General features: G+C 45.6%; 1 protein-coding gene across 1 annotated transcript in view; it reads left to right on the top strand.

Moving 5' to 3' along the window:
• The window catches only part of Asap2 (ArfGAP with SH3 domain, ankyrin repeat and PH domain 2), a gene marked incomplete at its 5' end in the record, with an annotated part of 138,851 nt that continues 124,324 nt past the window's right edge, over positions 1-14,527 (top strand). The window contains 1 exon segment of the mRNA XM_013504338.1: positions 1-188. Within this exon segment, the coding sequence (XP_013359792.1) occupies positions 63-188 (126 nt within the window).

The following is a 14,527-nucleotide window of genomic DNA, read 5'->3' on the forward strand; positions in this document are numbered from 1 at the left end:
CCGGAGCGCGCGGCGTCGCAGACTGAGGCGGCGGCCGCCCGGTGGCCCCGCGCGCCGCGGCGATGCCGGACCAGATCTCCGTGTCGGAATTCGTGGCCGAGACCCTCGAGGACTACAAGGCGCCCACGGCCTCCAGCTTCACCACGCGCACGGCCCAGTGCCGCAACACCGTGGCGGCCATCGAGGAGGTCGGTGAGGACCTCGCGCCCTGGCCGCCAGCGCGCCCGCCCCCGAGGCCCGGGAAAAGTTTCTCGGCCCCGAGCCGCGGAGCCCGCCGCTCTGCCCGAGACAGAAGCCCTTTGTTCCCGCAGAGGTGGCTCGGGCAGAGGCCGGGTGGCCACCTCGGGCCTCTCTGAGACCCTGCCCCCCTCGCCGCCCTCGTGCGGCAGCCTTTCGCCTTCCCCCAGCACTGCCCGCTGAGGCCACTGAGTCGGGGCCCGCGGGGGGCAGGAGACCCTTGCGCCCCGCCCCCCGCCCCGGGTGGTGGTCTCCCGCGCACCTCACCAACTTGTTCCAGAAGTGGCCCAGCAGGGGCAGGGCGGGTTCCGAGCTCGCGCTGCAGCCTCTGCAGGCCCCGCAGCGGCGCATTCGCGGGCAGGTCCAGGGGATCCCCGCTGAGGGAGAGGGTGCCCACCCTGGCAAGGGAGGCCCGGCTCCCCCAGGTGTGGGAGAGGAGAGGCGTGCCGGCGCAGTGTGGGGAGAGCAGGCAAGGTGGGAGGTTCCCAAGGCCCTCGGCCGTTGCCTGGGTACCTGTGTCTTACCTGCGGGAACCCGGATCGCCCCTCTTTCCCTCTCAACCTGGAAAAGGCCTCCATTTAGTAAAGTGCTTTCAAGGTGCAAAGTCACCCTGCCCAGCTGCTAGCCAGGGAACTCTCTAGGGCTCCGGGAGAGGAACCGTTTGGAGAGAAGCAGCTCAGGTTGAAAGTCAAAGCGTCCTGCAGAGTAGGAAGGGGTAGCTCAAGAGTCGAGGGGCCACGGCCGCCTGTGCTTGGCGACGCAGGGTCACTCCGTCCTCGTCAGCCTACCAGACAGGATTGGTAAGGCATCTTTTCCGCATCAGGGGCATTGTGTGTAAAGCGCTCTGCTCCCAGCCTGGCTCGTAATAGGTACCTGGCTTACAAACCTCACCTGTGGCAGCCGTGAATGGATGGTTCTATTTCTTTTGGTGAGAACATTAAACTGCAGTTTTGAAATTGGGTATAGTGTGTATTTTGGAAGAAAATACCCGGGTTGGAGTGAACTGGTAGAACGTGGGGGTCACTTAGAGAGCTTTGCCTTAAGCCATGGTGTTAAAATATTCCCTGCACTTGAACAAAGCATCTGCTGTTAGGAATTGCTTGGGAAAAAAAGTCTACAATGTTTTTCCTCAGTGGAAATTTTTTTCTTTGTAGACGTAAAAAGTCAGTACTAGGCTAAACGAAAACTACCAGATTCAGCATTCTGAATGTTGGAAGGATGGCTAGGGCATCCTCCTCCCTGTTTTTGGCCCAAGATCCCTGCATGTAAACATTTTTTTAGCAGTTCAGTAATTCCTTGAAATACTTCATTTTACTATTATAAGTAAGGCTTAGAATATATGCTGTGGGGTGAGACAGATAAGGCAGGTTGATATGGCATGGTATCGAGTTTTTTCACAAGTACCAGTTGAAAAGCAATAGGAAAATATTTATAATGGTTTGAAAAGACATCGTTAATAATGCTGTGGAAATGATTGAAACCAGAAAGGTAGCTCAGTAGTTCTTAAAGGAAGTTTTGTACATGATGTCTTTTTTTTTAAAAAAAGCTTGTGTTTAAAGTTCTGCTTTTTCCCACTGTAGTTTGTGAGTTAAATATTGTTAACATTGGCAGATGCTGGAAAACCAGACAAATCAGAGTTGCTATTAAAATTGGCACACCCTTTCCCTGATTAATTTTACCTTATAATGGATGAATCTAAAGCTCTTTTCGTGTGCGGGGCAGAAGATTACCCTAGAGCTCAGTTACTGAGCAGATTAAAGAGAGACTAGATTTGGTCATTTTGTTAAATTGCAAACGTGCTTCATCTTGCCATCCTAGCAGGAAAGTGGGTTCGTCTTAAAAATGGAAAAAAATCAAAATGATTGCAAGTTTATCTCACTTTCAATATATCCATTGTGCATATTATGACTGGCAGGTGCGAGCTTGGGTTTATAACCAAAATTGAAACTTGTTTACTTTCTGAGGGGAATTAACATTGATTGCTTTAAATAGTGCTTTTTTTCCCCCTCCAGAGAGTAATGTACAGTTCTGTTATAAAAACTTGTTCTGTGTTTTGTTTAATAACAGATAATGGCCACAGTATTTTGGTTTAAAGCAAACATCTGTGTATTTCTTTTAATTTTTTTTTATTTTATTAGTACATGTTTGCAGTTCATGCAGTGTATGGTCACCTTGGGGAGTGGGTACATGTGCATTCCATAGCTTGTTTCTTTTTAAAATCCCTTTTCCTCCCCCTCCCTCCCTCCTCCAATTCTGCTATCCCATTTTTCATTCTTGTTGGTATTATTAATCTTAGCTCATGGTATGGCATATCATGTTTACATGAATTGAGATTATTAGGTTCCTGTACATGGCACATCTTCATTCTACTTATTTCCCCTTCTCCTCTTCCTCAACTCTTACCCTTATCCATTGGTCCTCTTTCCTGTTGCAAGAGCTTCATCTCTTGTCCCCTTCTGTCCATCCTTATTAATCTCTTTGTATTTTGCCTCACTCAAAGGAGAGATACCATGCGGTATTTAAGCTTGAGTGTCGAGTGTATTTCACTCAACATATTTACCAGGTGCATGCATTTTCCTACAGATGTCTCAAATGTATCATTTGTGATAGCCGAGTAGTATTCCATTATACATAGATACCACATTTTCTTTATCCAGTCATCTCTTGATGGGTATACAGGCTGTTTCCAGGATTTAGCTATTATGAGTTTTGCTGCTGTAAACATTGGTACGCATGTGTTGCTGTAGTATGATGACTTCTTTGGGGAAGATCCCTAGCAGGAGAATTGCTGACTTGTATGGAATTTGTAATTTTGATTCTTTGAGAAATCTCCATACTGATTTCCATAATGGTTATACTAGTTTGCATTCCCATCAACAATTCAGAAGAGTTCTTTTTTCACCACAGCCTTGTCAGCATTTGTTATTGTCTGATTTCTTAATGCTAGCCATTCTTTCTGGAGTAAGATGGAATTTTAGCATTGTTTTAATTTGCATCTCTCTAATGGCCAGTGATGTTGAGCATTTTTTCGTACATTTGTTGAGCATTTGTATTTCTTCCTCTGTGAAGTGTGTGTTCATTTCTCTTGCCCATTTCTTGACTAGGTCTTTAATTTTAGTTGGTTTAATTTTTTTGAGTTCTTTGTATAGCCTAGATATTAATTCTCTGTCTGAGGAGTACCTGGCTAAAATTTTATCTGTCCTGAGATTGTCTCTTCACTTGCTGATGCTGTGCAGCTTTTTAGTTGATATAACCCCATTTGGTGATTCTTGCTATTACTTCTTGTGCAGTGGTGGTTCTGTTTATAAAATCTCTCCTGCACCTATGTCTTCAAGTGTTTTACCTATTTTATCTTCCAGTAGGTTTAATGACAAGACATCTGTTTATACTGAGATGAAACAGGAGAATGAATATTGTGATGTTAAAGTTTAGCAGAAATAAAATAAATTTAAAATTTGCAAGCTCTTAGTCCTATGTTTAAATAAATGAGTTCTGGGATTAGTAAACTAATTTTAAACTGATCAACCTTTGTGAATATATTTATTTCTAGTGGAAGCCTTGTCTGCTGAAAGTCATTATCCAGTTGAAATGTGCTTTTAAAATTTACACGTCTATAGCTGGAATATTAGTACTACGTGGCCTCTGCTCTGTCGTACTGCAAGCCTTGTATCTGTTGTCTTTAGTCCTTGTCCTTGATTTAGAGATGGAGAAATTGAGGCCCGGTGAAGTTATTTGTTCAAGGTTTTCAATTCGTTATTTGTTTTTTGTTTTTGTTTTTGTTTTATCAGGAATCGAGCTCATGACCTCAGGCTTGCCAGGCAAGCGCTTATGCCACTGAGCTAAATCCCAGGCTTGTTCAAGGTTATAGAGCTAGTAGGTGAATTTGAACTTGGTTCCTTGCTGCTTTCAGAAACTATGCTATTTCCTGTTTTACCAGTGCTACATTCTCTGAATTACATCTCAGATCAGTCTGGGTTCAAGTTCACAATCCACTACTTACTTGCCAGTCGTGTGAACTTGTGTGAAATACTTCATATGTTCTCATTTTCCACACTTCAAAAAGTCTAGGTAGGAAATACCTGTCTTTCTGAAGACTGTGACAAGAATTCACAGTATCTGGCAGACAAGTGGTTTAATAAATGCTAACTGCTTACCAGATCAGGGCATAAACTGCTTACTCAGACTGTGGGGTTTACACTGGGGAGAAGACTGGGGAAAATGGAGAAATGGTGGAATGAGAGCATCAGTGAAAACCACCACAGTCCCTTACCTCATGCATACTTCTTAACCAGTTTACTGTCTCAGCAACAGGTGAGACCATAGCTCATAGCTGTGTTTTAAAATTTCCACTTGGTGATCACTTTCTCTGGCTGAAGTAATTATTTTGCCCAATTTTAGCAGACTTAGCACAGTCTGGCACTGCCACTGGAGTCTGCCCCATGCCTTTGGAAAGAATGGAGAAAATAAGTAGTTGTGGCATAAATTTGAAAAGTGAGCTGCTGTTTTCCTTTTGTTTCTGCCTTGGTCTCTTTAAGCCTGTGGGCACTCGGGAATATTCTCAAAATAGGGAAAAATTGTATACGCACTTGAAATGTCCGTGCTTTTTAGTCAGGCCCGCCTTTATAACACCATCCATGCTGTCTTGCTTATTTGGCACTGATGTAATTTTAAAAATAAATTTGTTGTTAACTCATAAGTATTAAAATTTAATCTATTTCCTTCCGGGGCCATAGTTCTCTACTCTGTTGTCCTTGGTTACCTTGGAAATCTCGTTGTTGTCGTAAGCATTGGGTTCTGACTGCAGGGGGGAAATGAACATCTGGGCCAATCGGGCTCCTAAGAGCCCTGCTGTCCATGGGGCCAGAGCCCTCCCAGCAGGGGCAGTGGGAACTAGACCTGTGCTTTTTGGGAGAGGCGGTGGTTCCAAGACTTAGCCCTTGGAGACTGCTTTGTAAAACTGCTCCTCTAAGCCCCTGAGTAATGAGTTTGGCTCTGTGGTCAGAGGACAGCACCTTCTTGCCCAGTACATTCCTGTTCTTGGAAGGAAACCTTTATGGTTCAGACAGGGCTACCTTTTAACACTGTTATGAAATCTGACTTTATGTATTTGGATCATTCTGAATGTTAATGAGGGAATGATCTTTTTTTGTTATATGATTTTTCTCCCCATGCTGAATTCAATTTTCTTCTTTTTGTTTATTTTTTGAGACAAGGTCTTGCTTATGTAGTTCAGGCTGGCAATGGACACATTGTATAGCTCAGGCTGGCCTCCAACTCATGGCAGTCGTCCTGCCTCAGCCTCCCTAGTGCTGGGCTGACAGGCATGTGCCATCATGTCTGGTTGAATTCAGTTTTTTATGGTGAACAGTAAAAGTACTAACACCACTGCTCATGGGTTCCAGGCCCTGCTGTGTGCAAGGTAAAGGGATTACAGTACCAAGAGAAGTGTGTTCCTTCTCTCTTTCAAAGAGCCTGCGCTTCAGGGGTAGAGGGTATCCAGTAAAGAAACCCATTCACTGAAATGTTGTAGGATGTGTGTCTAAGAATGCCTGGACAGGGTGGCCCAGAGTGCCCAGGGTTGTGGCTGGGAAGAGCTTTGTGGCGTTGTGACATTGAGTCGCATGGCCAGAGTAGACATTGGTGAGTTGCCACCTGGTGTGGTCAGCGGTGTCTGCCTCCCTGCCTTAGGTAAATATTGATTCACTCCTGAGCAGTGACCAGCTGGGCCTCCATGGTGGGATTTTCTGCAGAGGGCCAGGCTGCTTAGGCCTGGACTAGGGAGTGATTTGCGATTCCCACATTCCGAGTCACTGTGGTGGAGCTTGTGTTCTAGACCTGCACTGCCCAGAATGATGGCCCGAGGCAAAGATCACCTCTGCTCACAGCTGACCTCATTTCAGATGCAGGGATGTGTGTCTCATGTTGACCGTAGGTGATAGTACCACGGGGGAGCCCTGGAGCTCCAAGATGGGCTCCTGAGCAGCAGCACTGGGATCACCTGGCGGTCTGTGAGATATGGCTCTGGGCTCACAGGGTCAGAAGCTGCATTGTAACGCCTGGGAGCATCACATGCACAGGAGGGTTTGAGAAGTGCTGCCGCAGACCTGAACCTGACCTGGCTGTGCGTCACAGTTGTGGGGGTTGTGGCCTAGAGGAACCTGGCTCCACTCCCTAACATTCTGATCTGATTGGTTAGGGTGAGCCCTGGAGCCTGGCCATTCTGTAAAAGCTCCTCCCAAACAGGACTGATAATCACTGATTACATAATGTCAGATGGTTTATGAGCTGTAGGGAAAGGTTATGCATAACATGGCAATAGTGATTTTGGAGGTCAAGGAACTGAAATCAGGAGCAGGGTGGGTGACATGGGTCTGTAATCCCAGTACTGGGAAGGCTGAGGCAAGAGGATCTCTGTGAGTTTAAGGCCAGCCCTGGGCTACGTAGTGAGTTCAAAACCAACCTGACCTGCATAATGAGACCTTATCCAAAACAACACTAAAGAAAGAAACTCAAATCAAGAGGTGATGTTTGAACAGTCTGGAATGCAGGTGATAGAACCACAGAAAGTTTAGAATAGAGGAGTAAGGGAGAAGGCCCAAGACAGGAGCAGGCACGGAGCTGGAAGGACAGAAAGGCTCATGTCCAAGAGAGGGGTGAGAGAGCTGGAGGGAATTTGGATTTTGTTATGGCATGATGAGAGGCTTTGGGAGGGTGTTGAGCAGGGAATAACATGGTCTGATGTAAATTTTAAGTGATTTTTCCAGGGAAAAGAGCCCAGGGGCAGGGCATGAGAGAAAAGAGGAAGCCCAGTTAGGGACCAGGAGCTGTTGGTGTCATCTGGTCAGGGAGACTCGGGCGAGATGGCCATGGTGCAGGTTTGAGGCCTCTGTGTACAAGGAGGGCCAGAGAAGCTGTTGGCAGAGCGTTGCATGTGCTGTGCTGTGCAGTGGACAGCAGGGTCCCTGCCCCAAGGGTGGCCACTGCCTCAGTCCAGCTAGGTGGCTGGAGAAGGGGCCTCTCAGTGGCCCCATGGTGATGTGGCCCTGTCCCATGCTGCTGCATCACCAGGCTGCTTGTAGGACTAACTGGGGCTAACCCCAGGGAGAATTGCGCAGGGAGGGGTGCACAGATCATGCTGAGGGTACCTCGCTGCTGTCTGCAGTTTACAGCGGGGACAACAGATGATTCTTCCCAGCTGTGTGTGGCACACCATTCCTGTCAGCTCCCAGACAGTCCTCTTAAGAAAGGCTTCACCCAGACAGCATTCTGTAGCGTGACCCTGCGGGGTGTGGCCTGGCTGCAGACTCTGCTCCTGTGCCCCTTTTACCTTGTGAGCCACGCTGAGGACCGTGGGGGCTATCAGCTGGGACTGGAATGTTTGGGCTGTATTTTTATGACTATAGTCCTTCTTTGTGAAGGATTTGACTGGTTGAGTTTATTCATTCATAAATGTCTTTTGGGTGCCTACCATGAATGGTCACTGCTAGGTGCCAGAGGTGGAAAAAAGAGGCCAGGACCAGCTCTTTCCCTGTAAGGATTTAATCACAGGTTTTGTGTGTAGTCATATTTTACCCTCTTACCTTTTACTTTTTCCTTTTTTGTACCATGGGTCCCTTTGACACTGGTGAAAGCTGTGTTCCTCTTTTCAGAAAGAACAAAATACTTCAGATCTCAAAGGAAACCAATGATATTGAAATTCTGTCAGCAAAATATTTTAAACATTTGTGCCTTACTAATATATGCTTGACTAATCATCAAGATTTAGTAGTGAGTCTAATAAAGACCTTAGTTGTGAAGTACCATGAGCATAAACAGTGTGGTGGAAACATTTCATCTTTCATTGGAGTTACAGGTACTATAACACTACCATGGGGTGTTGCTTTCATTCCTAATTGAAGAAAATGCTGAATTTCAGCACTAATAAAACACAGATGTACTTTTTTTTCCAATCAGAGTTGATGGACACCCCCCCTGGAATTCAGACTAAGAATTCTAGGCTTGATGGTCATATTCTTTGAGTTAATTGGTTTTTGGAGTGATTGCTGTTTTGTTTTGTTTTGTTTTTTTCTTGAGATAGGGTCTCACTGCATTCCAGGCTGGCCTTGAACTTGTGGTCTTCCTATCTCTGTCTCCTCAATGTGGGGATTATAAGCATGTGCCACGATGCCTGGCTGGAGTGACTGATTCTTAAACAACTTTATAAAACATGCTTTACAGCTAGTATACTGTCACTGTTGTCATGAGCTGGTTTTTTTGTTTTGAGACAGGGTAGGTCTTGCTATGTGGTTCAGGCTGACCTTCAATTTATTATTATGTACCCCAGGCTGACCTCACACTTGAGGTGATCCTCCTGCCTCAGCCTCCAAAGTACTGGGATTATGAGTTGGTCCTAGGAAGGCTGTCTGGGTTTGCTGTCAGTGGGGTACCCTCCATGCTTCAGACTCAGACCTTGGCAGCTTCCTGGGGCCTGGAGTCAGTCCAGGCCCTCAGAGTTCATGAGCCCTGTGAATCGGACATCCTGAGTCCTGAGGTTCATACCTGGAGCTGGTGGCCCCTACAGGCTGGCTGTGTTATTTGTCCTTTCAGGGGCTGTGCTGCCCGTGGTGAAGTAAGACAGGCTCCCATGGGAAGCCATAGATTTGCCGGCAGTTTCCGCGGGGCGGGGGTGGGGGTGGGGCTGCACTCGGCATTGTCTTGGGTATTTCCGGTGAGATTGTGTGCAGGATCGTGGGTTTGAGATGCAGCCCCTGCCGTGTTGAGTGTTTGGGAATGTCCACGGCTTGGTTGGAGTCGATGTCAGTTAATGTTGACCCCCACAGCCTGCCATCATTTCTTTCTAATTCACCATTATCATGTGCACTTATGTGCCACATATGCTTTAATATATTGGTTAGAACTCATTCATGTGTTATAAAAATTCTGCCATGGCCAAAGAAGCTGGGTGCCTTTTACCACGTGCACTGAGCAGGGCAGGCCTGGAACCAGAATAGACCCAGCATTTTGTCCCCACATAGCTGTTCCTCACGTTGGCCACTTGCTTGGGAGAGCCTGGGCTGGAGAGGCCCTGGTGTTGCTGCTGGCCTGGCCCAGTGCTTGCTTGCTGTTGCTGCTTCCTGGGGCGGGGCTTCTGGTGAGTCCCCTGCTGCTCTGTTTCTTCCAACCCAGTGCTCTGGGCTTGCCTGGCCCTGCAGAGCCAGTGGCAGGCCTTGCTCCCGTCCTGCAGGAGGCCCGCCCTCCTAACAGTGTTGTTAATGATGTCATCCTCCATGGGGTGCTGGAGGTGGCTGTCAATAAAATCAGGTGGCTGATGAAGACAGTTCCCTCACATGATGGATCCCTTTGTCTTTTAGGATTCTAGCCAGGCAGTCAGGGCCTCAAGGGCCTCTTTCCCTAGCTTCTGAAAAGAAACCACATTATTAGAGTTTGAAAATATGACAATAGTAGCTAATATTTTGGGGGGCCTTAGTCGTGGGTTAAGGGATGTGGTTTGTGTAAGGTTATTTGATCTTCTAATCCACTGAGAAAGGTCCCCTTTTATGCTTAGAGGAACTGAGGCTCAGATGAGTCACATGACTCCAGTCCCCCCAAGCCACACAGCCAATGGGTGACAGAATGGGAATTTCAGTCATGAGGGATTAGCTGTCTGGGTGGGTCCACTCCTGCTGGCCTTCAGTGTCCCCGCCCGGCTCCCGCTGGGGTCTCTGTTGCCCATGAAGGTGTCGCTGAGGACTCTGTGGGTTTCCTCATGCAAGCTGATGGTGGCTGCCCCTCTGCAGCTGACTTAGTGGAGCTGTGATTGTCCACATCCAGGGCCATTCAAACCATGACCTCCACCTTAGAGGCGCTTAGCAGCATTTAAACTACCAGGAAGTGAGTTCAGAGCCCAGATATGGTTCCTGTAGGCCTGGGATTGAGACAGTGTGGGGCCACGTGTGAAGGACTGCCTCCCAGGTGGTGACCAGACCCAGTGTCCTCCACATCAGCACATCCACGCTGGTGAGGGGTGAATCACGGATGTGCCCGTCCAGGCAGACTCAGGTGGAGAGAAGTCAGCACCCTGCTACTGGACCAGTCAGGGGGTTTTGGCAAGATTTGGAAAGGAAGGCCGAATGTTAAGTCCTTGTTCTGTGGTCTCCCAGTCCAACACTGTCAGCCTCATTCGTAATGTGTAGGGGTGGATGAGAAGTCCAGCTTTTCCAGCTCTGCTCTTCCACGCCACAGTCCCCTGCCTCTTGCCACATGACCTTTTCTGACCATCTTTTTCCCCACGTTTCTCTTCTCAGTTGTCCCTTGAGCTGGAATTCCATTGGTGCTGCTGTGTGTGGTCTCCCCCCGCCCCCCCCCTTACCCTGAATCAAACTCACCACCTTGCACTTACCAGGCAGGCGCAGTGCCACTGAGCCAAATAAATCCCCAGCCCCCATGTGCTGCTGGTTTGAGTTGAGTGGTTTGGGTGGGCTTTGCTGCGTGCCTTGTTCTCTAGACTTGGTCTTGTGCTGTGTTTCTCTGGTGAAGGGCAGGTTGTGTTACTGAGCACAGTGTGGGGTCATTATGTAGATTGCTGAGCTTAAGGGAAAACTTTCTTTCCTCCCTCTTCTTTCTCCTTCCTTCTTTCTTCCCTCCCTCCTTCCCTCTCTCCCTCCCCCTTTCTTTCTTTTCTTCTTTCCTTCTTTCCTTCTTTCTTTCTTTTTTTTTGGTACTAGGAATCAAACTCAGGACCTTGCACTTGCCAGGCAGGCGCCGTGCTGCTGACTATCTCCCCAGCCCTCTGACTTTCTTACATTAAGGTTCTGGTAGCTTGTAGATTTTGGGGGAGTCAGTGGTCTCCTCTTTGGGAGATGTGTTCTTGTGAAGCAGCGATTTTCACTTTGCCCTCTGGATTTGGTTGTATTTGTGTAATGGAGTTGGTTTCCAGTAGCCAAGGAGTTAAGAGTTGAGTTCCAGTTCTGCCTTGGCCTCCACCTTACTGTGTAATTTTGAGCCAGTCACTTGGTGTCTTGTCTCTAGAATAAGGGATTTGGACTAGATGGTCTCTGGCCACCTTTCCCTAACCTGAAAATTCCATAATTCTTCGAGTCACGTATATTGGATTTGAAGAGGCTCTGGATCAAATGACAGGAATAAAAATCATTAAGAAATGCCTAATTTATGGTTCTGAGAAGGCAATGTAGATGCTAGATCATGTCCTCAAGTTGAAATTTTTTTTTTGATCAAAAAAATTTTCTTTTGATACTGAGACTTGAACTCAGCTTACCATGCAGGTAGTGTGCTGCTGAGCTATATCCCCGGCCGAAGTTGAATTATTTTTTAAAAGGCCTTTCCGTTGCCTCATGACACACTTTGGTGGTTGTTGCTTTTTGTTAAAAAAAAAATTGAGATGTAATTCACAGTTGTATAGCCACTACTGCTGTTCTATTCTAGAACATTTTCAGCATAAAAATGTTGTTACATTAGCATACTTAATGTTCGGAGTCACTTCCAGGCTCCTTTATCCTAGTTCTGGACAAATGTTAATCTACTTTCTGACTCTGTCTGCTGTGGGCATTTTATATATGAGACCATATATGCAGCCTTCATGGCCGGCTTTTCATCGCCTAGTGTTTTCTGTGTTCATCCTAGTTGTAGCCTGAATCTGTACTTCATTTCTTTTTATTGTATGGCATAACGCATTTACTTATCCATTCATTGGTTGATAGATATTTGGGTAGTTATGAATAATGCTATGAACATTTTTGTACAAGCCTCTGCATGGACATATTTCCACTGTTCTTGGGTGTATACCTAGGAGGGGAATTGCTAAGTCTTTTTTTGTTCTTTTGAGGCAGGGTCTTACCATGTAGTTCAGCCAGGCCTTGAACTTACTTTGTAGCCCAGGGGGGCCTTGCACTTAAGGCAGTCCTCCTGTCTTAGCCTCCTGAGCGCTGGGGTTACAGGTGTGCGCCGCCACGACCCACTGGAAAAGTCCAGTGGTAATTATGTGTAACTTTTGGGGGAGCCGCCGCACTCATTTCCAAAGTGGCTGCTGCATCGCTTGATGATCCTGCCCAGCAATGAGGAAGGGTTATGGTTTCTCTGCATTCCTTGTCAGCGCTTGTTGTCTGCCCTTTCGGTCCCTTCGATTCTCACGGCTGAGAAGTGGCATCTCATCCATCTCGTTTGCTTTGCACTAGCCTGATGGGTGACTACTGATGCACCTATGATTGTCTGTCTTCTTCAGAGGAATACTTCGAATCCCTTATTGGATCACCTGTCTTTTTATTGTTGAGTTGCAAGTGTACTTTCTCAAGACTAGACCTTAATCAAATACGTAATTTGCAGATGTTTTTCACATTTGTATAGATTGTTCTTTCACTCACTTGATTTTTTTTGTTTTTGTTTTTTTGTCTTTTTGAGACAGGGTCTTGCTATGCAGTTCAGGCTGGCCTAGAGCTCACTCGGTAGCCCAGGCTGGTCTTGAACTCACATCGATCTTCCTGCCTCAGCCTCCCAAGTGCTGGGATTACAGGCATGCGCCACCACGCCCGGCTCACTCACTTGGTAATGTTCATTGAAACGAAAGTTTTAAATTTTGGCAAAGTCTGGGGTGGCCATTTTTTCCTGATTGCTTCTGTTTTTGGTGTCATATCTAAGAAATTACTGCATAACCTAAGGTTGCAAAGATTTACACCTATATTTTCTTCTGTTTTGTGGTGGAAGCTCTTATATTTGATCTTTTTTGAGTTAGTTTTTGTATATGATATTCAGCTTGGGTCTGATTTCATCCTTTTGCATATGGTTCTACAGTTGTCCCAGCACCAGTTGTTGAAAAGACTGTGCCCTCCCCCACTTTTCCAAAATCAGCTCGATGGGTTTATTTTTTGATTCAATTCTTATTACATTGATTTTTTTGGGGGTGGGAGTTCTATCCTAGGTCAGTACCACACAGACTCCACTGCTAATAGGTTTAGAGTATTATTTTTGTTTGTTTGTTTTTGAGGCAGGCTCTCACTATGCAGTTCAGGCAAGCCTTGAACTCACTTTATCGCTCAGGTTGGCCTCGAATTTGCAGTGGTCCTCCTGCTTCAACCTCCCAAATGCTAGGATTACAGGCGTGCGCCACCACACCTGGTTTAGGGTGAGTTTGAAATGATGAAGTCTGAGTTGTCAACTTTGTTCTTTTCCAAGATTGTTGTGGCTCTTCCAGGTCCCAGACATTTCCATAGGAATTTTAGGATCAACTTCAGTTTCTGCAAAAAGCCAGCAAGGATTTTTGTGGCAATTGTGTGGAAACTGTTGATCAATTTGAGGAATATAGATATCTTTTTTTTTTTTTTTTGTCATTTTGAGAGAGAGTCTCACTATGCATGCGGTTCAGGCTGGCCTCAAACTCACTTTGTAGCCCAGTCAGGCCTCGAACTTACAACGATCCTGCCTCAGCCTCCCGAGTGCTGCGATTACGGGTGTGCGCCACCACATCTGGCTTGAGATACAGTTTTTAAAAAAAAAATTTTTTTATTTTAAAGAAAATAGCACAAAAAAAAAGAACAATAGCAAAATACAAATAAAACAATGCAAGGACATTAAAAATGATACATGGTTTCAAACCAAATGATAGGGATTAACAGTGGTTGATATTACATAGTTATCTTCATAGAAGTTGCTCAGATTACCAGATGTAAGAATAGAAGATTGATCGAATCATTAAAGGGAATAAGCAAATAATAATTTAAAAGAACATTAGAGACAATACATAGTTTCACTAGACAGGATTGTAGGAATTTATCAATGGTTGTTATAATGCAAATTGTTGTTATCATGTAAATATTTATTTAAAGATTACCAGATATAAGCATGCAAAATTGGTCAAAATATTTAAAAAAGAACTTTAAAAAGAAACCTTTTAATCATTAACTGTTCCCCTCAACAAACCATCAGGCACCAGTAGCACAGTTATGCCACCAATCCATATACATATATATAAAGCCTTAGTACTTTCTTTTTCTTCTTTCCCTCATCCCAGTTGTTCCTTCCTTTGAGCAATTTCTTTCCCTTTCTTATTATCTATTGTACATTTTGGGTTTTATTTACTCTTTCATGTTCTTACTCTAGGGAGACAATTTGATCTTTACACATGTGGGTCTGATTTATTTCACTTATGAGTATGGTCTCTAGTTGCATCCATTTACCTATAAAAGCCTCGAGTTTATCTTTTTTTATAGCTGAGTAATACTCCATTGTATAGAAATACCACATCTTTTTTATCCATTCCTCAGTTGATGGGCATTTGGGTTGTTTCCAAGATTTAGCTATG

The sequence above is a fragment of the Chinchilla lanigera genome, unplaced genomic scaffold (genome assembly GCF_000276665.1).
Source record: "Chinchilla lanigera isolate Chin_1 unplaced genomic scaffold, ChiLan1.0 scaffold00086, whole genome shotgun sequence".
NCBI classification, from domain to species: domain Eukaryota; kingdom Metazoa; phylum Chordata; class Mammalia; order Rodentia; family Chinchillidae; genus Chinchilla; species Chinchilla lanigera.